The sequence below is a fragment of the Boleophthalmus pectinirostris genome, unplaced genomic scaffold (assembly GCF_026225935.1).
Source record: "Boleophthalmus pectinirostris isolate CB_2022bp ecotype Guang Dong unplaced genomic scaffold, ASM2622593v1 HiC_scaffold_21, whole genome shotgun sequence".
NCBI lineage: Eukaryota > Metazoa > Chordata > Actinopteri > Gobiiformes > Gobiidae > Boleophthalmus > Boleophthalmus pectinirostris.
Window position 1 is genome coordinate 28007815 of NW_026571175.1, and position 27054 is coordinate 28034868.

The window sequence follows — 27054 nt, forward strand, 5'->3', positions numbered from 1 at the left end:
AAGAGAGGGTAGAGGAAGAGAGAGCGAAATGGAGAGAGGGAGTGAATGAGAGTGGGAGAGAGAGAGAGAAAGAAAGAGGAAGAGAGGTGGAGAAAGGGAGTGAATGAGCGGGAGAGAGAAAGAAAGATGAAGAGAGGGTAGAGGGAGAGAGTGAGATGGAGAGAGGGAATGAACGAAAGTGAGAGAGAGAAAAAAAAGAAAGAGGAAGAAGAGAGGGTAAAGGGAGGGAGAGAGGGAGTGAATGAGAGTGGGAGAGAGAGAGAAAGAAAGAGGAAGAAAGAGGTGGAGAGAGAGAGTGAAAGAGGAAGAGAGGGTAAAGGGAGAAAGCGAGAGGGAGTGAGAGAGGGAGAGAAAAAAATGAGGAAGAGAGAGTAAACGGAGAAGCTGAGAGAGGGAAGGAGGGAGTCATTGGGAGTGGGAGAGAGAAAGAAAGAAAGAAAGAAGAAGAGAGGGTAAAGGGAGGGAGAGAGGGAGTGGATGGGTGTAGGAGAGAGAAAGAAAGAAAGAAAGAGAGAAAGAAAGAGAGAGTACAGGGAGAGAGAGTGAGATGGGGAGAGGGAGTTAATGAGAGTGGGAGAGAGCGAGAAAGAAAGAAAGAGGAAGAGAGGGAAGGGAGAGTAGAGGGCTAGGGAGGGAGGGAGGGAGTGAATGAGAGTGGGAGAGAGAAAGAAAGAAGAAGAGAGGGTAGAGAGCAAGAGAGAGATAGAGAGAGGGTTGGAGGGAGTGAATGGAAGTGGGAGAGAAAGAAAGAGGACGAGAGGGTAAACGGAGAGCGCGAGAGGGAGAGAATGAGAGTGGGAGAGAGAAGGAAAGAGAAAGAAAGGGTAGATGGCGAGAGAGGGAGGGATGGAGTGGGAGAAAGAGTAGATGGGAAAAGAGAGAAAGAAGGGAAGAGAGAGTAGAGGAAAATGGGTAGAAAGAGATAGTAGAAGGAGAGAAAGAGAGGAGGGAAAGGGAGTGGGAGAGAGAAAGAAAGAAAGAGGAAGAGAAGGCAATACAGGGGGGGAGGGAGTGGGAGAAAGAGTAGAAGGAGAGAGAGAGAAAGATGATTCTCCCTCTTTCTTAGGGAAGGCGAGAGGACAGGAAGAGAGAGATGGAGCCGAGGGAGAGGAGGAGGGCAGAGAGAAACCATTCAAAGGGCCAAGGACTAAAGATGGAAATTAGCTCTGGCTTCAGTCCTGCATATTTACATAAGTGCATGTTTGTCTCTACATTATCTTGGCTTGGAATCCGCAGTGTCCCTTTAATAAATAAACACAAATAGAAATTCAGTTTTGATCTGGGAGTCGCTTCTACATGTACAACATATACTTTGATTTACAGGAAAGAACATGTAAAATACCGATGTAAACATGTTTCAAATGGTTTAAACTCTAACTCGAGTCTTGTGTTTGTGTGTGTTGCAGGTGCAGTGGGTCAGAAGGTGCGTGTGGAGGAGGAGCTGGAGGCTTATCCCACTGAGTCTGTGGATCTGCGCTGTCAGTTCATCGACGGGGGAGGAAAGACCAAGCTCACACAGGTGGGAAATGTACATAAGGGATGCATCGATACCACTTTTTTTGAAAACCGATCCGAGTATGAGTATAATGATTTCTGTATTGCTGATATTGAGTACCTTGAACATACAATGAGTGAGTTTACATGCACATCAGTCTCCCGGTGATGGCAGTATTTGGGATCTGATGTTTACACTCATATCTCTGTGTACATGATCAAATGTAGTATCCCGCTTACTTGACATAATCTTACAAATGCGCAAAAGCACAAACATTATATATTTAACAAACCAGGAAAAATACAAACAGCCGTGATATTATAATGTGTTTAATGCAGCTTTGCGCACATTTGTTTACGTTTTACCGAAACAAAACTTAAAACCACGTGGCTAAACTATAAACTATAAGCTCTGAAAACAACAGCTCACTCCGTATGTCCTGATGCGGTTCGGCTTCTGTCGGACTAAAGGACACGACTCAGTGGAATGTGAGTGTTCTTTCTGCGACAGAGGATGTGCTGCTGATGGTGAGTCTGTTCTGTGCGTGTATCGCGTTGGAGATGGTTCGTGGTAAACGTTTCAGAGATCATACATGTGCAGCACAACTCTTTATTTTACAGTCATTTCACTTTATTTATATTGGCTACCGGTTTCTCATAACTGGGATACTGAAACCAGGATACTGCGTAATGTGTCATGTAATAGTGGTATCGGTGCGCGGTATCAACAAATGTTTAATGAGTAAGAGTATATTAAGGAAGTATTGAATCGGTGCATCCCTACTATACATGTACTATATACTATGTACTAACTACTGTACTACTACTAACCACAGTACAGTGAAAGCTGGTTTTATGGGAAAACCTCTGTCTCAGCAAAGCCCTGTACATTAGGGATGTATCAATAACCAAAATATTGTGATATCGTATCGTCAGTAGTCTCACAATAATATCGTGGACTTTCACAATATATCAAATTACAAGTTCCTTTGATTAAGTGCATGGTTTTATAGTAACAACAGCTTATAAACATTGAGAACTACATATCCCATGATTCATTTCAGTGCAAACAACATGAATAAATATGTTTTTTACTTGAATTTTTGGGATTATGATGGAATTCATTCACACCAAAATCTTGTCAAGGTATTTTAAAAGCAAAAAAGTGTCCTATCTACAATTATATCAGCCTCTTCAAAATATGGCAATAAATATCGTACTGTGAGATGCATATCGTGATCATATTGTACCGTGAGATTTGGATATCATTACATCGTTACTGTACATACTTTGATTCTTTGAAATACACTGAGTCACACATGTGGGGTTCAAACAAGTTATCTATTGCTGTTTGAGATGACCTAACAATTCAATAGGGCAATATTATTTAAAGAGCCCGTATTATGCTGCTTTCTGATCTATACTATAATGTTTCCTCATCAAAAACTAAAATTAATATCAATAGTCACTGATAGAAAAGCATCAGATTAAACTTCACCCGTGTAATCAATAAGGAAATGTGACTCTTGCCCTTTTGTCTGTCTTGTTTATTTGTCTAAGCCACTTACATTGGCTGCTGACTTCTCCCACATGTGGAAACCTGCAGCCTGTACACACACACACACACACACACACACACACACACACACACACACACACACACACAAACACGCTGCTGCTGCTGCTCTGGCTTGGCTCCCTGGACTCCGGATGCACAGGGAATGGGATCAATCGGCAGTTTGTCCACATCCAAACCCAAAAGTGCGTTGCTCCGTGATGTTTCCCTGCAGCCGTGCGCTAACGAGGAGCTCACACTAATTCAGTCTGACATCTCAAATATCATGGGCTTCCTCTGGGCCGCCCTCTCTCTCCTCCATATCTGTAGATGACAAACTGCATAAAGCACATGTCCTATTGAAATGAACTGGATACAGATTTTCTTTCTGACTGCTTTAAAGAAGACATATTGTGCTTGTTTCTGCTGTACAGTTATATTCTGTGACATCCGTGGATCATTATGGTATGAATCACATGTTTTATATCGCAATTTTCTTTTTAAAATTACATAATAAAAGAAACAAGACACTTATTTCCGCGTTAAAAATGGAAGCTGATGTCGCCGTAAACAAAAACAAAACAAAGAGCCGTAAAGCTGTCCACACCTCCAATGGATTGCCACAGGATTTTTTTTTTCCCCATTTGTACCTAAATGGTTGCGCAACATGGCTGAATTTGGCGTGTATTACCAATTAAGAAAAAAAAAGGGAAAAAAAGAGAATGAAGTAAGTACAGAGCAGTGGGCAGTGCCGGCGAAAATGAGTTGATCACCAAAAAAGGCGTCTTGAAAATATGAAAATAAACGATTAAAGATTACTCAAACATGCACGAATCACTTCAGATACAACTTCGAGTGAGAAATCACAGTTGCGGAGGAGGTTCAGGAGCCTCTGTTGCCGCACCACCAGAACAGCTTCATCTACCAGGCTGTTAGGATGCTGAACTCTCTCCCCTCTGTAACCACCAGGCACTAGGAAGCTAGAAATCTGCATCTCCCCAAGAACAAAACTCCCCAAAGAACATCTGGACTCACACTCTCCTAATTCCCACCTAAAAAAGACTGTCTTGTGCTTTGTACTTGATGCCTTTTGCACTTTTGCACTATTTACCATGTATTATTTATTTATTTAAGATACATGGAATAGAGAGAAACACAATTTTGATTCTTTGTATGTCTAGTGGTCTGCTCACTGGTCTCTGGTCTGCTCACTGGTCTCTCCAAACGAGCTGTGAGACGCTGCAGAACATCCAGAACGCTGCAGCTCGGGTTCTTACTCGAACTAGGAAGTACGAGCACATAAGTCCTGTGCTCAGGTCTCTGCACTGGCTCCTGTGCCTCAGAGAATAGACTTTAAAACAGCTCTGCTTGTACAAGTCTCTCCATGGCCGAGCACCAAAGTCATCTGTGACATGTTAGTGTCATATGAACCATCTCACACTCTGAGGACCTCAGGGACCAGCCTCCTGCTGGTGCCCAGAGTCACGACTAAACAAGGGGAGTCAGAGTTTCAGGTTCATGCAGCTAAAACCTGGAACAGTCTGAACATGTGAGACAGACTCTTCTGTGACGCTGTTTAAATCCAGACTCAAAACATTTCTGTTTAACTGTGCATATAACTGAAAGGTTTTCATTCCGCACTCTTCTCTCCAATTTATGTCTCTCTTTTTTAAAATTTTAATCTTCATGATTATTTATGTTTTGATTTGTTTTTATTATGATTTTAATGTATTTCTTATTCTGTAAAGCACTTTGAATTACTTTGTGTACGAATTGTGCTGTACAAATAAACTTGCCTTGCCTAGAACATGTGAATGAATTGACAGTAAACCTAACTTTGAACATTGAACTTTGAAAATGGTGACAGGAAACAACTGTAATCTGGTTAAAAGATTCTTGTATAATAGGCCTGCTTTAAAGCTTGATCTAAGAAGCCACAGGTCCAATGAAAACAATGATTCTCTTTGGCTTATTATTAAAGATGATCTACAGTAAGTTCTGCTCGTCATCTACATGAAGAACTTCACAGATCTGGAGTCTCATTTATAAAACTTTAATTGGAATTCTTATTAAAAGTGTAAACACAGACACGTCCACACACTTTACTCTTCTTTCTCTCTTATCTTATATGATATAAAGAGTTAATGCCGACAAAGCAATGGCATCTCCGTGAATACAAACAAGTTACATAGAGCAGAAAAAAACAAAAATGTGTCTGTTTGCTGCAGGTTTTCCAATCAGTGAGAACAGGTAGAGGGTGCAAAAGGATCAAAGCTTTAGACACGACAAAATCCAGACACTCCAAAGAAGCAAAAGTCGAGTTAAACGGCCTTTATTTAAATGGCCTTTAAACTGGCCATTTAAATAAAGCCTTTTTAACTCGACTTTTCCTCTTGCGACTTATGCCTGGATTTCCTTGTGGTTAAAGTTACATAGTGCACCATTAAAGGTCTTTGGGAGTCTGTCACCTTCTTGTTTCTATGGATATGTCATTGCTTTGCCTGGAATGTTCCACAGTATGACATTTATTACGCAGGTAAACTGGACTCAAATGCAACACAAGCACACAGGCAAACAAAGTCTTAGGCTACGTTCAGACTGCAGCCTGAAGTGACCCAAATACGATTTTTTTGGCCTCTATGTGACCTGTATCTGATCTTTTAATGACAGTCTGAACGACACTGTTACGGAATCACTGGTCAGACCCAAATATGCAGTTACAAAAGTATTTATTAACTAAAATAGTCGTGGACGGGGGGATAGATTCCAGGGGAGGTAGGACGGGTCCAGGTTGGCTGAAGTGCAATGGTGAAGAGGCTGACCAGAGGCTTGCGGAACAGGTGGTAACGGGATGAGGCTGGCTCCAAAACGGTTGAACTGGGGAACAGACAAAAGTAAACAAGAGTCAAAACCCTTCAAAATGCTCAAAAACACAAAAAGCCGGAGTAGTTCACCACTTGGTTGACAGAACGATCTGGCACTGGAGAGCAGGTCAGCAGGTCCTTTATTGCCGGAGATGATTACTGACGAGGATCAGGAGTGGAGCTCAGCAGGTGAGATGATTTGGGGGCCCGCCCAGGAAAAACCAAATAAGGTGAGAGAAGGGAAGAGGGAGCAGGGACAGGAGGGGTAGGAGGAGCAGGGAGAACCCTCACAGACACAGATCCGATCTTTTCCAATGCGACCCAGGCCACTTCGAAATGTGGTCCTGAAACCGATACATGTCTGATCTTTTGACATGTGACTTAAGTCTGAACGGTCAAAGCGCATGAATCCGACCTACACGTTATCAACAAGCCACAAACGTCACTATTCTGCGCTGAAGTAGGTGAAAATTGTTAATGAACTCCGTGTCACTGAAGTGAAGCACATCACCACTCACCACTCTTTGGCTCCATCTCCACATCCACACGTTCCTTTCAACAGACGTCGCTGCCACTGCCCCACAAAACGCCACGGCCAAAAACCTCGTCCTTCTCTCTTCTCAATCTCCTCCTTAAAACAAGTAAGTTGTTTCATGTTCTGGCTCCGGTACGAGAGGAACTTTAAAATCTCCAGGTGCTCAATGCTCGCGTCCATGTTTGGACAACTTCCGTAAACACAGAGCACGCTCACTGCGGTTGACGTCGTCGTGTCTCCAGTGCACATGCGGGACACTTTCGGGCCATTTAAAGTTCACACTGGAGATCACATACAAGTCGCATTTAATTGGAAATGTGAACGACCTCGCAAAAACATCGGATTTTACAAAAAAATCGGAATTGAGCGTTAAGCCCTGCAGTCTGAACATCGCCATAGTTCAATAGCAGAAATTGTCCTATAACAGGTGATGTTTAAAATAGCAAATGAGCCTGAAAAATTATTTAATGTGAACTAAGATATCTTCCAAGACTAGGAAGGGCTGGAAATAAACTCAAACAGATACTACAAACAGGGAATAAAGCATAATTGCACAAAATGCAAACAACAGAATTCAGGTTCAGAGTTTCAGATCAAGAGCTTGAGTGTGCGTCTTGACAGGTCAACAATTTAGCAAAGACTGAATGAACGGAGGGAGTAAATATAAATGAGTATGGGATGATTAGAGAATGAAAAAACATGTAAACAAACGGCAGAACTGTGACAACATTAAACAGTTTTACCTTACATTTATTCGATTACCGGTGGTTTTATAGCTCAAAAATATCTAGAAAAACAGACATTCTGACTGTGAGGTTGCTGCGGGTTCGCCTCTCCACAGACCTGACCTGTAACTTGGCCTGGTTTGGTCTCCGTGAAGATTTAATACCACGCCGTGACACATTCCAGACAAAGCAATAACATCGGAGAAAAGTTTTTCAACAGATCCTCCACCAGAAAAGTTACACAATGCAAAAAAAAAAAAGTGATATTTAATGGACACAAATTCCTTCCTTGAATTGTTGCTCCGCAGTGACGTCATTTACGCAGAAAATGACTCACACGTAACATCCGCTACGGTAATTATAATCCGTGTATCATTCGTTCATTCGTTTTTCAATATAAAACCAAAAATAAGAAAACGAAAAAACAACAGTTTTCTTCGTTATTTGTCTCCAAAACCAAAATGAAAAAACGGATAACGATTCGTTTTTTCAGTTTTTGATTTTGTGTTTAAATGAAGAATGGAAAAAATGGATAACGGCCGTTTTCCCGTTTACGTGACTTCTGTGACTGCGATGCCGGACTTTTGCACCGCATACGGACTGAACCAGGACTGATCCAGGTCCGAGACCAGACCGAGACCAGAGCGGGACTGAGACCGGGACCAGACCGAGACCAGAGCGGGACTGAGACCGGGACCAGACAGGACCAGAGCGGGCCCAGGTCGGACTCCGAGCTTTGACTCCGAGTCTCCACGGGGTCCGAGCCTCAGCTTCGAGCTCCGGCCCTGCCGTGGGCTCTGAGCCTCCGGTCTGGTCCCGGTCTGGTCCTGGTTTGTCTCGGTCTCGGTGTCAGGCCCGCTCTGGTCCCGGTCTGGTCCCAGTCTCAGTAGCGCTTTGGTCCCGGTCTGGTCCCGGACCTGGTCCATTTGAACCAAAAGCTCTTAGTTCGATTCATTTTCATTGGTGTGAATGCGTCAGTCGGAGGCTTTGCACCACCTCGGAACCAGCCGCGGTTCTTGAGCGCGGAGGACCAGAGCAGCTCTGTCCCGGTCTCAGTCCCGCTCTGGTCTCGGTCTGGTCTCGGACCTGGATCCTTCCTGATTCAGTCCGTATGCGGTGCAAAAGTCCGGCATCGCAGTCACGGAAGTCACGTAAACGGGAAACGGCCGTTATCCGTTTTTTCCATTCTTCATTTAAACACAAAATCGAAAACTGAAAAAACGAATCGTTATCCGTTTTTTCATTTTGGTTTTGGAGACAAATAACGAAGAAAACTGTTGTTTTTTCGTTTTCTTATTTTTGGTTTTATATTGAAAAACGAATGAACGAATGATACACGGATTAATTATCAATATATTTTTGTCATTTATGGCCAATATAGAGAGATATTAAAAGAAACCATTTGCGAAATCCGCTGGCAGCACCTTCATGTTTAGACTTGCAAATGTGAAAAATGTAGTTGGTAATTGAAGTTTAATAAAGTGGGACCTTGATAGAGCGTCTGTAAGGCGGAGAGAATTTTGATTTATTTGCGAGTAGATTCTTGGCTGGTGTTTCGGGCTGTTTTAATTGATGAAGATGGTGCACTAATGGCTACGGCGGTGCGCACGTTAGCATTTATGAATTACTCACTCCCTCTCATATCACTACCTGACTCCTTTTGCCTAAATTATATTAAATAGCACAGAACTGTTCAACCGGGCTTTCAGCGGATTTGGTTCACGGTCTGCTTTGAAGTAGCTTTCAAGGTTTTTATACAAGAATTACTTTTGCTCCGTTACACTAGCCTTGGTACATTTGTGAGGTAATCTGATGGAATAATTACTTGAAAAGCAAACTGGAAATGTTGATTGTCGTAAAGAATAGAAATAAAAAGTTTTGGTTTGAAATGAATCCAGAAATAATTTGCAATGTGTTAAAAGGCCCATATTATGCTTTTTATGTTATAATATTGTTTCCTCATTAAAAACATACTTGGGGTTGTGTTTTATTTCATTTACGCATGTTTAACACATAAGTCCTGCATATTTAGGCTGAGTTCTTCTCTCAAAAAGAAAACACTGCACTGTAAAACCCGACAATTTAGCACTTACTCAAAAAAAGTGATGAAACTGATTACATAATTGAGTACAAAAACTTGTTTTTGAGTTAACAAACTGTCTATCTTTAAGTAGTACATACCCTAAAAGTTTAAGAAGATTGTAAGTAATATTGTATATCATTTTTGACAAAACATAACAAGTACACAAAACTTAAAACTTGTTGGTGCCTTCAGTACAAAAGGTTTAACTGTTTACTTCAACCTTTTTAACCAATACTGACAAATTTTTTTGCAAATGTACATGCATTATTATTAATGACATGATCACATGATGACACTGCAAAGTACAGGGTTCCCACGGTCATGGAAATCCTGGAAAAGTCATGGAAATTGACCCAGGCCGCCAGTCATAGAATTTTAGTATCTCTTTCACGCAAATGCAGCATTCTGTTAAGTTCTCATGAGGCTATTATAATTATTTACAAACATATGCGCCTTTTGTTTAAAAGAGACAATAATAAATGCAATGACAGTACCTTGAAAGTAAAAAAAAATAATTATAATGCCAAACTATAAGGTGAGTGGAAAGGGTTAACATTTCATATTTAACCATAAAATATGCTTAATTCTACACATGTAGGTGCTGTAAAGTCATGGAAAATTCACTTTAAGTCATGAAAAAGTCATCAAAACGTTTTGAAATGTAGTCAGTGAAAAAGAGTGGGAACCCTGCAAGTCTCAATACAGTCCAACAAAAGACCTAAAATAACAGTTGGTTAACCAGCTTGGATTGAGGTTAAACCAACATAAAATAAAGTTTACTCATACTATTTGGATTCACAATGTTTTTAATACATCTTCTAGTGCTTTTCTCTGCAGAGTAAAATAAAACACTTCCCTCTCTTTTTGTCTCTCTTTACCTCTCTGTCTGTAGGTGTCCTGGATCTGGGAGCCCATAGACGGACAGCGGGACAACATCGCCGTGTACCATCCCACGTACGGACAGAGTTTTCCAAACCCGGAATTCAAGGACCGGGTGGTGTTTCTGCACAACAGCCTGGAAAACCCGTCCATCCGCATCTCCGACCTCAAGATGGCCGACGCCGGACGCTACACCTGTGAATACGCCACCTACCCCACGGGCAACGAACAGGGCACCACCACCCTCATCATGCTGGGTGAGTGATGTCTGACAGACACTAGAGGAATTCAATTTTGATTGTATTAGGGATGTAACAATAACCGGACCGCCAAAGGTCTCACAACAACATCATGGACCTTAACAATATATACGTCTTAAATTAATAATTATCGTGCAGCAATAGCTAAAAAACAGAGGAAACTACATAGACCATGATCCTTTGCTTCATTTTACTGCAGACTACATGAAGAAATAACCATTATAAGCACTTTTAAATCTTAGTTCTTTGGATTAATTCACAGTTTTGTTCACCGCCACAAAATATTGCAATAAATATTGTAACGAGACTTTGAATATTGTTACCTCGGTTGACTAAGATTACACAGACAGCATTTATTTGAATTCATCTGGCATAAATTTCTTGAGTTGAGCGATTTCACCATTTGAAAACTGCTTTTAAGAGGTTATATTTTAGTTCTTTGAGGTATTAACTTCTAACACACAACATATTCACTCCCCTATAGAACATTATTACATAACATTCTGCATCCATTCCTATGATGATACTGCTGCACATCGCCTCAGGTTTGTGAACTCGTTGTGCTCTGTTTCGTATCACACTTTTGTATATTTATGGGAAATTGTCGTGTGGGAGCTTGAATGACGTAGGCTTGTGGGCTGAACAATGGACAAATCTTAAAGCAAACCATAAGGGGGATTCAAATAGGGCCCGGGAGAGATTGCAAAATTACTCAAACATGCATGGACGCTGTCTAAAACCTCTTCAGAGAAGTTTTTGTTACGGGAACAACGTGGTAGAAAACTCTAAAAGTCTTTTTTCTTTTGAGACCAGAGAGCTATGGGCACCCAAACATGCCCCCGCAGGACTGATTTGACCTGTGATGGGGGTGAGAGCCCATACCAGGCTAAAAAAAGTCTAAGAGCAGTCTAGACTACTACAAAGCTCAATAACTAAAGAGAATATAGTTAAAAATATAAACTTTCATGTAAACAACTTGAACTTTGGCTTAGTTTTGATATAAGTACCGTATTTTTTGGACTAAAACTTGCTCAAGCCAAAAAAACTGAAAAAGAAAAAAACACATATATAAGTCACATTTATTTGATAAAATCACGGACCAGGAGCCGACATTTCATCTTGAAAGTCAAGTTCTAGTAAAAACAATAGAACAGAGAACAACAGACTGTTAACGTCACATATGAACAGTTCTTCAGATAAACTATAACATAAACAACAGAACAGAACAAGTTTAACAAACTCTCCATCTCACTCATAATCACTAAATCCATTGAATTCTTCATCCTCGGTGTCACTTCTGAGCAACTCTACGACCTCCGGAGGTAAACAGAGTCCCACTTCCTCTTCTGTGTAGCTGTCGTCAGACTCGGCATCAGTTCCAGTTAGAATTATTCCAGCCTTTCTGAATCCCGACAGGATGGTTTCGGTGTCACTGAAGTCCAGGCTTTGTCGATCCATCCAGTAACCTCCAGGAAAGTTACATGTTGCATCCTCCTGGTGTCACAAGTTTCTCGCTCACTCCAAAATTTATTTCTGCTGCTCGATGACTTTTTTTGGCTGCATATTTCATGACTTGCAGCTTGTAATCTGCAAAATATTATTTTCTTTTTGGGCATATTTGTGTTCAGTCTTCTCAGTTGTCTTTATAAGTTTGTTTAAATGTTAAATTGTTCAGTGACACAGAAGTAATGGTGCGATCGACTGACATGATACAGACAGGACAGAGGCTCTTTTTGCAGGAGACATGCGCAGTACAGCCAAGTGACAATGGTACAGGAGTAATAGGAGTAACAGATACTGAAAATTTTAATATATAAGTCGCACAGGAGTATAAGTCACAGGACCATCCAAATCTTGAAAAAAGTGCGATTTATAGTCCGAAAAATATGGTAAAATAGTTTGACCACCTTTAGACCTGGTTTGGTCCTGTTCTAGTCCTGATTTAGTCCCAGTTTGGTGCATCTTTTTTAAACTAGATAACATCCTTGCTTCTACCACATTGACTACACATGCATGCAAATCTTTACTTATTTGGAATTGGAAGGAAAATCTGAATCTTTTGCTTGTATTCAGAGAAGCGGTGGAGCGGTGACAGGTCAACAGCTTAAAGTGTGAGTGTGGAAGAGAAAGGTGCTGGAAAACGGTCTGAAAAGCTCCCACTGCCTTGACAAGAGAGCCCCGGCCTGCTCCTTATCTCCCCATCACATAAAGGAGGGTCCCACCGGAGCAGGGGGAAGAGGCAATTTAAAGTGCTGTGAGCAGTATTCTCTGGGCAGCACTGGACTAAATGGGTTCAGAAGACGGATGGTGGAGATTTCAGATTGAATAAGATGCTTTTGATAAGGTTAAGAGGTAAATGCTGTTGTGCTGCTCGCTGGAGTTATTTAGATTTTGAGGAGCGTTAGAGACAATAGGTCTGATGTAGTTTAAAGGTGCATTTTGAAATGTTTCTGATGAAGTGTTGGTCAAATGCATTTCTCTATGAAGATGTTATTGGTTTATCTGGAATGTTTCGCAGTATGGAATTAAACCTTTCTATTTTCATGAAAACCAAACCAGACCAAGTTGCAGGTCAGATCTGTGGAGAGATGACCCCGCTCACACTCAGAACGCCTGTTTTTCTAGGAATTTTTGAGCTGTAAAACCACCATTTGTAATTGAATAAATGGAAGGTAGAGCCGTTTCTGTCTCTAGAAGTGGCACATTGCTAAATTCAGAACATCCTCCATGGAAATAGAGATGTTTTATGCCCAACTGTGGAATATTACAGCCAATCCAATCTACCGTAATTTTTGGACTATAAAGCGCACCAGATTATAAGGCGCAATATCAATAATGTTGAATTCTCTCATCTATTTTCATACATAAAGTGCACTGGATTATAAGGCGCATTAAGCAAATCAAACGGACGACACTTGAGACTGATCCTTTAACCCCGGACATCCACGATCCATTGGCAGATTGCGGCGTAATTCGCCCGAAGTTGCCTCTCTGTCTTGGTGAATGTGTATTATGAATGTGAATGTGGGTAGATCATTAAGTTTGTTTTTTTATTTCCTACAAGGACGACTCAAATATACATTGAGTAATAATGTGTTTAATTCAGCTTTGCGCACATTTGTTTACATTTTACAGAAACAAAACTTAAAACTACATGGCTCATTTGCATAAACTATAAGTGCTGGGGGAAAAAAAAAGCACGCTCCTTGTGCACTAATGTGGTCAGCTTCTGTCAGACTAAAGGACACAACAAAGGCACAAACAAAATTAATACATAAGATACACCGGATTATAAAGCGCACTGTTGATTTTTGAGGAAATTTAAGGATTTTAAGTGCACCTTATAGTCCAAAAAATAAGGTAATCCGCTAGAATTTATACAGCACATTTCACAACATCTAACATATTCACAATATTGTATTCCAGAGATACAATACAGATAAAAACAACATAATGGGAGTATAAAATAAAGATCTATTTAATAACTCTACTAGTCCTCGTTAAGACAAAAACTAGTCAAATAAGAGCAAAAATTGTAGCCAAAGGAACAAAATCACCTTGGAAACAAGCAGGTGGAGCCCCTTTTCCAGAGCAAGTAAGAGACTGGAGATGCTCGGCTGCTCACACACGTCTTTCTGTTTTTCAGTGTAATTTTTGGCGAGGCAAGTTTATTTGTATAGCGCAATTCATATACAAAGTAATTCAAAGCGCTTTACAGAATAAGAAATACATTAAAATCACGATACAAACAAATCAAAACATAAATAATCATCGTAAAATTAAAAAGAGCGAGAGACATTAAATTAGAGAGAAGAGTGCAGAATGTCATATGCACAGCTAAACAGAAGTGTTGTGAGAGTCAAAGTAGAGGCCTGTCTCACATCTTCAGGACGTCTGTTCCAGGTTTTAGTTGCACCACGAGGCTTTAACGTAATAAGATTTGTCATTTGTAAAGTATTACAGTTGTGGTCATTCTGGGTTTTAACGCTGCTGTACCAGATTTTTGTTATTTGAAACAGTTTGCAGTGAGCCAAAGTTTTTCAGAGATGCTAAATATAACAACTGCAAGCAAGCTAATCACACACTTCCTGATTTTCAGACAGTAAAAAGGCTTTATATTATATGCAGACAGAACAACAGATTTATTTTGTCCTCTAAAGCAGCTTGTACAATATTTCTGAGCTTGGACAGGGCAAATTTTGCTCCCGTTTTTTGTTTCCTGTTTCCGTGACTTAAACTGCAATGCCAGAGTTTTGCGCCGCATACGGACTGAACCAGGACTGAACCAGGACTAAAACAGGACTGAACTAGGACTAAACCAGGTCTAAACCAGGTCTAAACCAGGACTAAACCAGGACTAAACCTGGACTGACCCCGTGTCGGGACGGACCTGGAGGTGCACCTGTGTAGTCTGCTGGATGAGACCGGGACTAGATCGAGACCAGACCGGGACCAGATCGGGACCAGACTAGGACCAGACAGAGACCAGATTGGGACCAGACTGGGACCAGACCAGGACCAGACAGAGACCAGATCGGGAACAGACCGAGACCAGATCGGGACCAGATTGGGACCAGATCGGGACAGGATTGGGACCAGACAGAGACCAGATCAGGACCAGATCAGGACCAGACAGAGACCAGATCAGGACCAGATCGGGACCAGATCAGGACCAGACAGAGTCCAGATCGGGACCAGACCAAGACCAGACCGAGACCAGATCAGGACCAGACCAGGACTAGACAAAGACCAGATCAGGACTAGACCGGGACCAGACCAGGACCAGAGATAATTAATATCAGTTAATCTCAACGTGTTTGAAATAATACAATACACCCGAACGCATGTTTTATATTCGCAGTACGGCATTAAACCTTTCTATCACCATGGGGACCAAACCAGACCACGTTACAGGTCAGATCTGTGGAGAGGCGACCCCACTCAGAGTCAGAATGTCTGTTTTTCTAGGTATTTTTGAGCTATAAATGTAAAGTAAAGCTGTTTAATGTCATACTGTGGAACATTTCAGACAAAGCAATGACATCTCCATGGAAACAAGAAGCAGAAAAGTTACACAGTTACGCACTACACGACTTCTGTGTTAGAGGACCCGTCACCTGCTTTTACTTTGCCTGGAATATTTCGTAGCAAAGTAAAACTGCTACTGAACGCTCTTAAAAACTCTTTAAGAAATATATGCATTGTTTGCAAATTAAGCCTCTAACTGTGTAACTGATCCGGCAGGTTTGTGTTCCCAAACAGAGCGTGGCTTTTGGCCCACACAAACTGTTCTCTACTCTAATTAGTACATCTCTGACAACTCTCCTGGAAGACTGGAGACATGACCCAGAATGCAAATCTGCGAGATACCTTTGCGTTTGAGGAAATGAGAGGATGTTTCCTGGCTGTTAGAGTTAGCGTGTTTTAGCTGGGGACGCATCCTGTTTGCAATGTGAGACAGCTGGTGTTATTCATCCACCCACATGTCCCTGCATTTGCACTTTTCTCTCCGAGGACCCAGACGCCCGCCACCAGAGGAGGCTTCTTTCTCCAATCTTAACAGCACATATCCCTGACTGTTGTGTGCTTAGTGATGTGAAATAAAGGTGTTTGTTCACTGGTTCTTTTGTGATGTGCGAAATTTGATAATAAATTCTAATTTAGCTTTAGTTTTACTCTTTGGACTTAAAAGATGTTCGGCTAATTCCACATTGGTTGTTTATATTGTATTGAAAACAAGTCTTTTTGCTGTGAATGGGCTTGCATCTCCACAAACCTGGACCAGATTCCTTGTTCCTTGGACGTTGAGTTTGTTTCTGGTCTGGTTTGGGGCTCTGGGAGTCAAAAGTGCAACTTAGATCCCATCTCTGTTATGTTTATTTTTATTTTTTATGAGGCTATTCAATGAAAACTGTAGTACTTTAAGTTGACCAGGAGATCTACTTTTAGGCATAGTTTTTATTTTTATGTAGGCCCTGTTTACACATACACGGGTACATTTCCCTTCGTTTGTGCCCATCTTTTATACCCAAATGACAAATTGGCCTCTGAAAACAAATTTTTCTAAAAACTCTGGCTAGAGTGGAGATTCTGGAAAACTACGGTTTGGAGTTTGCGTGTAAAGTGAGATTAATAGAGTTTTAGGAGCTGACACACCAAAAGTGCGACCAATGTTTCTCTTTTGCTATGACGATGACCATGAAGCATTCAGAGCAGCAGTCGTACTTCTTCTGGTGCAAACACTTTTCATGTGTTTGCATTTGCACACACAACTGATGTATCATATCCACGGCCAAAGACGAATGAGGCTCAGAGGTCAGTGATTTTGCCAATTCTTTAACAGATCTGTGGAGGGGCAAGCCCGCTCACTAATGCACATTTGTGAGTAATACCTACAACTGTAATGAAATAAATGCTACAGGTTTGAATCTAATCCAGATGCCGCCCAGAGGCTTGGTGTAGTTCGATGGAGTATTTATGCGGGGTGATGTAAACGAAAACTTTTTTGAAAACGATGTTATGCACGATGTTATTTTGGAAAACATGGAGGGAGGGAAATATTTGTTTCTCAACATACTATGAGTAAACATAGCCTTGATTTTAATTAGCAAGATTATATGACATTGAGAAAAACGTATCTTACACAGCGCTTTTTTAGACACTCAAAGTTCCTTTTCAATTTTGTGCATGATTCATTCTCTCCATACTTGTAGTGATAGTTGCTACTGCCAATCGGTGCCGTGGGCCAACACAGTCATACAGGCAATGTGGGTAAAGTGTCTTGCCTAAGGACACAACAGTGTTTCTGCCACTGGCGCCCCTCTGTGGCACCTGGTATTCCAGCGGTCTCACGTCCAAGTGCTCACTGGCTCTGCTTGGCTTCTGAGATCAGAGACAAGATCAGGCTTTGACAAGGAGCTATATCCACAGAGGAGCAAAGAAAGCTGCACTTTGAACCGAGCACATCTACAGTGTTCATCTGTGCGTTTACACCGTCACACAAAACCTGTTTTACACTCTCTTTGTTGTCATTGAGTAGAGAGCCTTTTGTTGTGGAAGTTGTTTTTGTACCTGCTGTTTCACTTTATAGATTTATGATTCAAGTTATCTTTAAAAGCATCGACGGTGAGCGCGACACCTGCATGAGACGGAAAACAATGCATCAATACAAATAAAATCATTCAGTGACTATTTAAAGCTTCACTACAGTATGTCATTTTCTGGTAGGGGATCCACCTCCCACTTACTAATTGCTTTGCTTGGAACGTTTCACAGTGTTGCATTAAACTGATCTATCTTGCATTTATTCAGTACATGTGTTTTTATAGTTCAAAAACATGTATTCTTACTGTGAGGGGGTCACCGCTCCACAGATCTGACGTGTAACGTGACCAGGTGACGTCACTCTTGGCCTGTTCTAGACATCTGATGGTCCTAGACTTTTTTTTTTTTTTTTTCATCAAACCCAGAAACCCAAAACAATAGCTCACTCACCTTTATCCTGCTTGCTTGTGTCCATTGAGATAGATACGTTTACGCCATAATGCCACACTATGGAGCATTCTAGGCAAAGCAGACACATCTTTAAAGAGACACATATTAGCTAAATTAATTGTGCACAGTAAACATTTTTTATTATTATTATTATTTATTGTGAAGAATTGGTTTCACGACTTGTTTACGCCATTACACTATTTTCTAATCTATGTTATAATGTTTTTTCTTCATCACAAACATACCTGGAGTTGTGTTTTGTGTCTTTCACTCATGTATAACATACAAATCTTGCATATTTGTGACGTTAATGTGACAAAAGAAGAAATTCAATTTATCAACTGGACAAAAGTTTATTTGGTCGAGTACGTTTCACAGTTCATCCAAGCTGCTTCTTCAGTTCTGGTCAGACGCTGGTTTACATTTTATTATATTTGCCTGAAGGGAGGAGCTAACTACAATGAAACTACTCTGAAACTAACATACCTACTTGTTTACAGTTTCTATTTGTTAGCTAGGCCTATTGAACTTGCTCTGAGTGTGGGGTTTTACTATCAGAATCATTCAGGGCCATAATGAAGCTTTCACATCTCTGGGCCTGACCTGACTATCCCTCTTGTTTTCTTTGTTTTGATTTAGGTTTGAGCATCGAGTTGTTAATAGAAGAAAGATGATGTCTGAATCCTCCATTTCTGTTTAAAGATAGATAGTAACAAAAATAGCTTCTTTAACTCTCTTCTCAAACCATTTCTTTTCTCTGGCTCAAATCTGTGCCTCACTGTCCTCAAAGCAGTGTTAGTCAATTTTAGATGGAGATGTACAGTAGACTGAGGTCCTGTGTTGCTCTCTCGTCTGCGTCGGCACATCCTCTTGTGAAGTGGCTGCTTCGTTTCTCTAAATTTCTCCTTTGGGTGGACCAGTTTCCGTCTTAAAAGTGTTTGTAGGTTTGAAATAGACTGTGGTCTTACTGTGACGTCATTTGGATCATTTCAGCTCCGAAATTGCCCATTTTTTTACTGAACAAAAGGTAAAATGTAGCTGCTAACTTCAAAACTACCACTACATGACGTCACAAGGTGGAACAGAGCTTGAGATTTGAGCTTTGCAGACGTGGGCAGATACCTGAATGAAACAAAACACAACTCCAGGTCTGTTTTTGACGAGGTAACAACATGATAACGTGGCACAAAAGTCAGTCGCGCGTAATATACGACCTTTAAGAAAATGAAATGCATTGCTATTTGCTCAGCTTCTCGTTCTTCCACTATTTAGCCGACGCGTAGAGCACTTTTTAATTCTTGCAAACAAAAATGCCGGAAACAAATCACATCGCTTTATAGGCCATAATATACACACCACCATGTCCCAGAACAATCTACCAATGAACAGGTGTAAGCTTTGAATGTACTGAAAAGCAGAGCGAGCCCCAGAGACCGGGCAGTGGAGCACATTTAAAACCCCCAATCATCAGAATGCTTTCATTAGGCCAGCAGCCGAGTGTACGTGCTAGAATGCCTTTTATGTGTTGCCACAGCAGGGCCAGCCGTTATTCTCCTCATCCGTGTTTTTGGAAGTAAACCTTGACAAAACAATGGTAAATCCAGTGCCGCGGCTCACTGGGGAGGCTCAACCTGGCAACCCATTCAGGAGAGGCTGGATTCAACCTGGCAACGCGTTTCATAAGCAGGCAGGGGGAGCGGGATTCGTGATGTGGGCTAAGCTTTCTAAACTGCTGCTGCTCTGGCTCTGGAGGAGGAGGACTGGGCAAAACCCGGGTCTTTGTTTAGCTTTATGTATGCGTCAATATCTCCGGGGTTCAGCTACACGTGTTCAGATGGCTTCACGGTGTTCTGTTGTGCTGTGAATGTAAAAGGGTTGAGGGCAGGTGAAGCGCTTTGTTGTTAAAGGTGCATTATGTACACTGCGATGTTCTCTGATCTAGTACATTTTAAAGCTTGTATCGGGTTATTCATCTTGTTTTCAGATTTATTATCCACTTACTAGTTCTGAGACTGTTTCATTCTAGTCTAGAGGTCGTTTTTTTTTTACGATAACTTGTCAAGTAAAATGATCTTGCTGCATGGACAGATAATTTCACTAGTTTAAAGTCATTTTCTGATCGATTTAAATGTTTACATCTTAAATTTTGGCCAAGCTTTTTACTTTTCTGGTGAGGGTTTTGTCACCTGCTTGTTTCTACGGATATGTCATTGCTCTGGAATGTTCCACGTGGTCATGCTCTAAATAGCGCATAGTGGCGCGCAAAGGACAGTCACATGATCTCGGAATCGACCATTGCGGCCAATTTGTGTGTTTTATTTTTAGGTTTTTTCTTAAGTTATTACAATTGAATTGAAGATAACTATATGAGGGGTTGTTTAAGTCTTTCTTATTATGTTTATTTCCAAGTCGATTTATGTTCATCAGTACAGTTTTGCTTATGTTAAATCCTTAAAAACCTATTTTTCGTTGATTGGTTAGCCCAGGGGGAGGAGCTAAGGGGTATATAAGGCGGGAGCTCCAGTCATTTGGGCCCGTCTGTCTTTGGCCCAACTACTGTGGGTGCTGGCTTACTGTAAGTGATATTGCTCTAAATATTATTGTATATACTTCTTTTTTTTGGACTCTAACTCATCATTTCCACTGTAAATATTGCACTCTGCACATTGGGCTGTGGTGTGAATAAAAACGCACTTAAAGGTTGTATAGAGGATGTTTTAAGGGAAGAGAACTACAGCAACAGTCCTTGTGCGCTTTCAGAATTAGTTGAAGTTTCCTGTCTAGAAGTAATTTAGCGACCGACGTGTCAGTTTTTAGACGCTTCGTCTGCTTCAGTCGCGCGATCGCTGGAAGGAATCTCCAAGAATCACCTCAGTTTGGTTTTGCTCCTTTTCTCCTTCTTCTCTTCTTCTTTCAGCGACCTCAAAAACCGACTTTCATTTGTGGTGAACTGGTCATGGATTCTCGTCCGCCGTCGCGACAAACTTTATGCGAAATGTGAGGAAGCTACACTAGTCACTTACACTAGGGAGTTTGATTGACAACCTAACAGCCAATAGAAAATGAGGGAGCCTCATTCTCTATTGGCTGATGTTTATCTGGCCTCATCACATCCACAATTGATAGATTTTTGTTCTTTATTTTTTTTGGTCATCATAATTACAAGGCCTGCGTCTCTGTAATGGTATTTTAAACTTTCATTGACAATTTGAAACTAAAAAAAAAAAAATCCTCCATACAACCTTTAAGTGAAGTTTTTTCTACTGAGCCATCATTTTTTTACATTAATTTTGGATGATCCCAATGACATTAAACAGCTTTACCTTACATTTATTTAATTACAAGTGGTTTTATAGCTCAAAAATAACTAGAAAAACATGTATTGTGACTTCGAGCGGGGTCGCCTCTCCACAGATCTGACCTGCAACTTGGTCTGTTTTGATCTCCATGAAGATAGAAAAGTTTAATGCCATAACTGTGAAACATTCTAGACAAAGCAATCGCATCTCCATGAAGAAAAGCATTTGACTGACCTTAAACCAGAAAAGTTACTCAATGCAACTTTTACAGTGACATCATGGTGGAGGTGTTCTACATGCATGTCTATGGTGGAATGGCAAAGGAGAAATCCAATTTGTCAACTGGACAAACATTTATTTTGGCCGAAAACGTCTCATCCAAGCTGCTTCTTCAGTTCTGGGGTTTGGTTGAGCTGTGAAAAGTTTTTGACCAAAATAAACGTTTTGACAAATTTAATTTCTTTTTTGCCATGGACGACTGATGGATTTTATGCACATCTATGGTGGAATATTCAGAAGTTACCATGGAGACACAGTTCACACATTAACAACACTGCCAAAAAGGTTTTAATATAGTCTGAAAACTCTTGATTTAGGGGCAAAATAGCGGAAATAAAAACAGTAGGATCATGTAGAGTGGATTAATATGAACATTTTTAAGACCAAAATGAGGAGCAGCAGTTACAGAGAGAACAGAACAGTAGAAAGTATGTTTTTATATACAGTCTATGATAAAAATAAAGATAAAATCACTATTCTGACCAAATATCCCAACATTTCTCACTAAAAATCTGAGTAGTTTTCGTTCATTCTTTCAAAATGTTGTAGGATATAGGACCAAACATGCCAAATCTTTCATCTCGTTAACATTAATACTACTTTCTTTTGTCCAAGCAGGATTTTACATTTCACAGCCACAGGAAACCGGTGACACTTTACCTTATTTAGCATGAAATCTATATGAGCCAATCACATTAGAGCCCGCACCTGCCGGCAGCCAATCATATTACACTTTATTGAATATAGCTCTGCAGCTCCCTAATCACATCACAGCTCATTTAAGTACGAATGCATAATACTGACAGCCAATTGTATTAAGACTTATTGGACTGCGCGCTGATGCTGGCCAATCTCATTAGAGCTTATTGGGCTGTGAATGAAGAGGACCACACGCGGAAAATCACTGACGGCCGCGCGGAACCTCAGCCTTTAAATTTAGATCGATGAGAACATGGAATTAAAAGATATATATACGATTTCAATATGGGAATGAATTGGCTTTATATTTATATTTATTTTTTATATTTGAAAACAGAAGATAATCAATGTTTCAATCAATCGGCGCTAATCAGTGTCATTTATTCTAGCTTCTTAGACTTAGACAATATAATAAAATAAAAGAGAGAGTTGTAGGGAGTATTATCTGTTACATAAGGCTGAGTTGTTGTACAGTTGTAGGGAGTATTATCTGTTACATAAGAGTGAGTTGTTGTACAGTTGTAGGGAGTATTATCTGTTACATATAAGGGTGAGTGTGTTGTTGTACAGTTGTAGGGAGTATTATCTGTTACATAAGGATGAGTTGTTGTACAGTTGTAGGGAGTATTATCTGTTACATAAGGGACAGTTGTTGCACAGTTGTAGGGAGTATTATCTGTTACATAAGGATGAGTTGTTGTACAGTTGTAGGGAGTATTATCTGTTACATAAGGATGAGTTGTTGCACAGTTGTAGGGAGTATTATCTGTTACATAAGGATGAAGTTGTTGTACAGTTGTAGGGAGTATTATCTGTTACATAAGGATGAGTTGTACAGTTGTAGGGAGTATTAATCTGTTACATAAGGGTGAGTTGTTACAGTTGTAGGGAGTATTATCTGTTACATAAGGATAAGTAGTTGTACAGTTGTAGGGAGTATTATCTGTTACATAAGGTGAGTTGTAGTTGTAGGGAGTATTATCTGTTACATAAGGATGATTTGTACAGTTGTAGGGAGTATTATTCATATCATAAGGGTGAGTTACTGTACAGTTGTAGGGAGTATTATTCATATCATAAGGGTGAGTTACTGTACAGTTGTAGGGAGTATTATCTGCTACACGTACAACAAGTAGGTAGCTTTTCTTCCACCAGAAAAGTTGCTCAAAGCACCTTTAAAGACACTACCTGCTTGTCTCCATGGAGATGTTATTGCTTTGCCTGGAATGTTCCACAGCATGGCATTAAACATGACACCGCCGTGCCAAGTTACAGGTCAGATCTGTGGAGAGGCAAGCCTGCGCAGTAAGAATGTGCGCTTAACTGTGTGTGTTCCTTTTTAAATCCAAAAGGGGTTTGTTTTTACCTTGACATGTTTCAGTGAGCATCTGTCACCTGTCAGGTCCGTCTCCTGACAGGTCCGCCAGACTGGCCACGCCCCCCGCCGCCTCCCGGTCTCTGGAGGAGCGTGTCTCAGACGTGCGGGAGCATAAATACTCCTTCATCTCTATTTAAAGTTGTTCACAGTTTCTAGATTTTTATAGTATATTCAATAGCGTCTCAGTCTCCAGCGCTGATACTGCAGAGCTGTCAGATCCTTCACACCGGCCACATCCTGAAGATCTCCGGACCAGAGACTCACAGTGGTCAGGCGTGTGTGAGGACACGGTCAGACGCTCACCCAGACATGTCAAGATAAAAACAAACCTTCAACCTTTTTAAAGAAACAACACACACAAAGTTATTCAAAAGAAGATATAATCAGTTTTATTAAAGTAAGAATGTGTCTTTACTGGTAATTGTACTGATAACATTTTGTGGGAAAAATGCATGATTGATTACCGTATTTTTTTAACTATAAAGCGCACCAGACTATAAGGCGCAATATCAATAATGTTGAATTCTCTAATCTATTTTCATACATAAGGTGCAAGAGAATTATTAGCCTGATTCATCAGCCGGTTTCACTTCATTTCACTTTGTACAAACCGTCTGACCTCGCAGTGTTAGAATTCGTTCGCTCGACGGTAGGTGGGTACTTTTTTTTCATTTAACCAATCACTGCTATTTGGTAGTCATGTATGTAATGCGCCGCTAATGGGGTTAACTGGTATATTAAGCTTTTCCCAAATCCCATAGGAAAAAGGGCAATAATGTCTTTCCCCTTGATGAAATTCACCAAACATTCTCTTGATTCTGGCTTTAAATCCTCGATCTCAGGAATTGTTGACAATATTGAATGTATGGCTCTTTGCGGATTGGCTGGTGCCCGAACTTGCACTTCCAGGGTTTTGTGAACCATCTAGTGTATTCTGATTCCTGACCTAGTCGCTGGAGAGAAATGAAATTGAGCGGAGGCACTAGGTGGCGCCAGCCTGGCTACCGGATTATAAGGCGCATTAAGCTAAACAAACCAACAACACTTGAGACTGATCCCTTAGCCCAGACGTCCACGATCCATTGTCAGATCGTGGTGTTATTCGCCTGGTGTCTTGGTGAATGTGGATTAGGAATGTGAATGTTTAAGGTTTTTTTATTATTTTCTATGAGGAGGACTCAAATATACATTGAGTAATAATGTGTTTAATGCAGCTTTGCACACATTTTGTTTACGTTATACAGAAACAAATCTTAAAGCCACATGGCTAATTTGCATAAACTATAAGCACTGAAAAAAACAGCTGGCAGCTTTGCATCCCTGTCTTGGTGAATGTGTATTACTACATGAGGCTCCTGACTACAGTACTCATAATGCTCTAACAAGAAGTAGAGCCCTGCATTCCCATGGGACCTGTGGCAAAATAAAAACTGTTTGAAAATTCTGTCCTGCGCAGACCTTTTCTTCGTAGCTTACTAAAGTCGTACTAAAACATTTTGACAGATTTTTGAGCGCTGGGTACCGCATAAAATTGGTTCGAGGTCAGTAAACACAAGCATTATTAATACATTAGGTGCACTGTCGATTTTTGAGAAAATTACAGGATTTTAAGTATATATAGTCTGAAAAATATGGTAATCCACTTTATTTATACACGACATTTCACAACAAAACAGTTTCCAAAGATACAATACAGATATAAAAGATAAATAAAATGAAGCTCTATTCAACTTCGAAAAATACGGTACATTAAAGGTGCACTGCCAAACATTTCTAGAGTCCATAACCTTTTTTTCTCCATGGAATTGCTATTGCTTTGTCTAGAACAGGGGTGTCCAAACTTTTTTCGTCAAGGGCCACATTTCTAAACACAGATGAAGCAGAGGGCCGATCGAGGACCGTAGACTGGTGCTCAGTACAGGGAATAATTGAAATATGTGCCTGTTTATCATGTTAGAATGAGCCATCAGTCTTTATTCATGCTAAAATCCTTAAACTACACACGAAATATTAAATATTTGCTTTATCAAGGTAGATTTTCAAAAAACTTGCAGCAAAAAATTTCTTTTTAATTGATGCAAGGTCATTTGGGCCAATTTACCTGGAAGCCTGAGGGCCAAGAAAAATGTGTCCGAGGGCCGCATTTGGCCCCCGGGCCATAGTTTGGACATGCCTGGTCTAGAATGTTCTGCAGTATAGATAAAAACAACTGTATCTATCATGAGGGAGACCTGCAGGTTACAGCACTACGCTACATTACAAGTCAGATCTGTGGAGAGTTGCCCCTATTCACGGAAGAAATTATCGTATTTTTGAGCAACCGAAACACCTGTAATGAATAAATGCTAGATGGATACGCTTAAAGTCATACTATGGAACATTCCAGGCAAAGCAAGCACCAGAAAAGTTGTGCACCTTTAGATTTCACACTGTGTCACATTTCGGGCAAAACAAGACAATATCCACAGACACAAGAAAAGTTACATAGTGCATCTTTTAAAATTTCCTATTCCTATTTTAATTCAAATAGTTCTTTCTTGTTCCTTTTTCCAGCAAACGGTAAAACAGATCTGAATGGACCTCTTGAACCAAATTAGTCGCATTACTCTCCGTTTTAAATTAATGCATTTTGTCAACAGTCCCTGGCGCCAATAATGACTTGTCAAAACAACACCGAGCTCCGAGTAATTGCGCCATAAACCATCTCCGCAGACTTTTCCTGCATATTCATGTGTTTTTAGTGAAGCCACTGAGCTGAGCCTAACAGATGTTCTCTTCCCCTGTCTGAGAGATTCTGCTGCGTCACGTTCAAGGAGCTTAAAACCTCTCGGAAACGCCAGATACAGGAAAAAAAAAAGAAAAGAAAAAGACAGAGAATTAACTAGTTCCGGAGCAGTCACTGATTCCTATCTAATGGAAGCAGCGAGTGGAGAATTGTACGAGGAAATGTAGTGAGGTTTCTATCATTAGTCAGGCGAAAGAGATTACCTGCCTGCAATGTTCCGCACTGTGGCATTAAAGATACACTACCGGTCGAAAGTTTTAGAACGTCACACTTTTTCCAGCTTTTTACCGTTTGCTGTTGACCAAAACGTATTCCAAAATGTCCACCTTCGACAGATAGAACAGCTGAACACACTCGTGGCTCGTTCTTTTTGCAACAGAAATCAAATTTTCTTCGGAAACTTCTTCCCAAGTCTGTTGCAGAAGTTCTTGATAAATGTGTGGCACTTGTAGGTTGCTCGGTTTTCAGTCTTCAAACCAGCTCGATGGGGTTTAAGTCTGGAGACGGTGCTGGACACGCCAATGTTTCAAGTTTATCGTCTTGTTCTTTTTTTCCTGAGGTAGTTTTGGCAGAGCTTGGACTTGTGTTTTGTATCTTTTATCTTTTTTTTTTAACCTCTGTCTGTTCAGTTCTTACCTTTGTACCATTTTAAGCTCTTCGCTGGATTTGCACGACTTGAATTGCAATAAATAACTGGAAAAATGTTCTAAAACGTTTGACTGGTC

General features: G+C 40.6%; 1 protein-coding gene across 1 annotated transcript in view; it reads left to right on the plus strand.

Moving 5' to 3' along the window:
* pvrl2l (PVR cell adhesion molecule related 2 like) overlaps nt 1-27054 on the plus strand; it is a 292584-nt gene that overhangs the window by 66021 nt on the left and 199509 nt on the right. Inside the window, exons 2-3 of the mRNA XM_055157102.1 lie at nt 1407-1519; nt 10149-10392. Of these exons, the coding sequence (XP_055013077.1) occupies nt 1407-1519; nt 10149-10392 (357 nt within the window). The remainder of the gene's footprint in view (nt 1-1406; nt 1520-10148; nt 10393-27054) is intronic.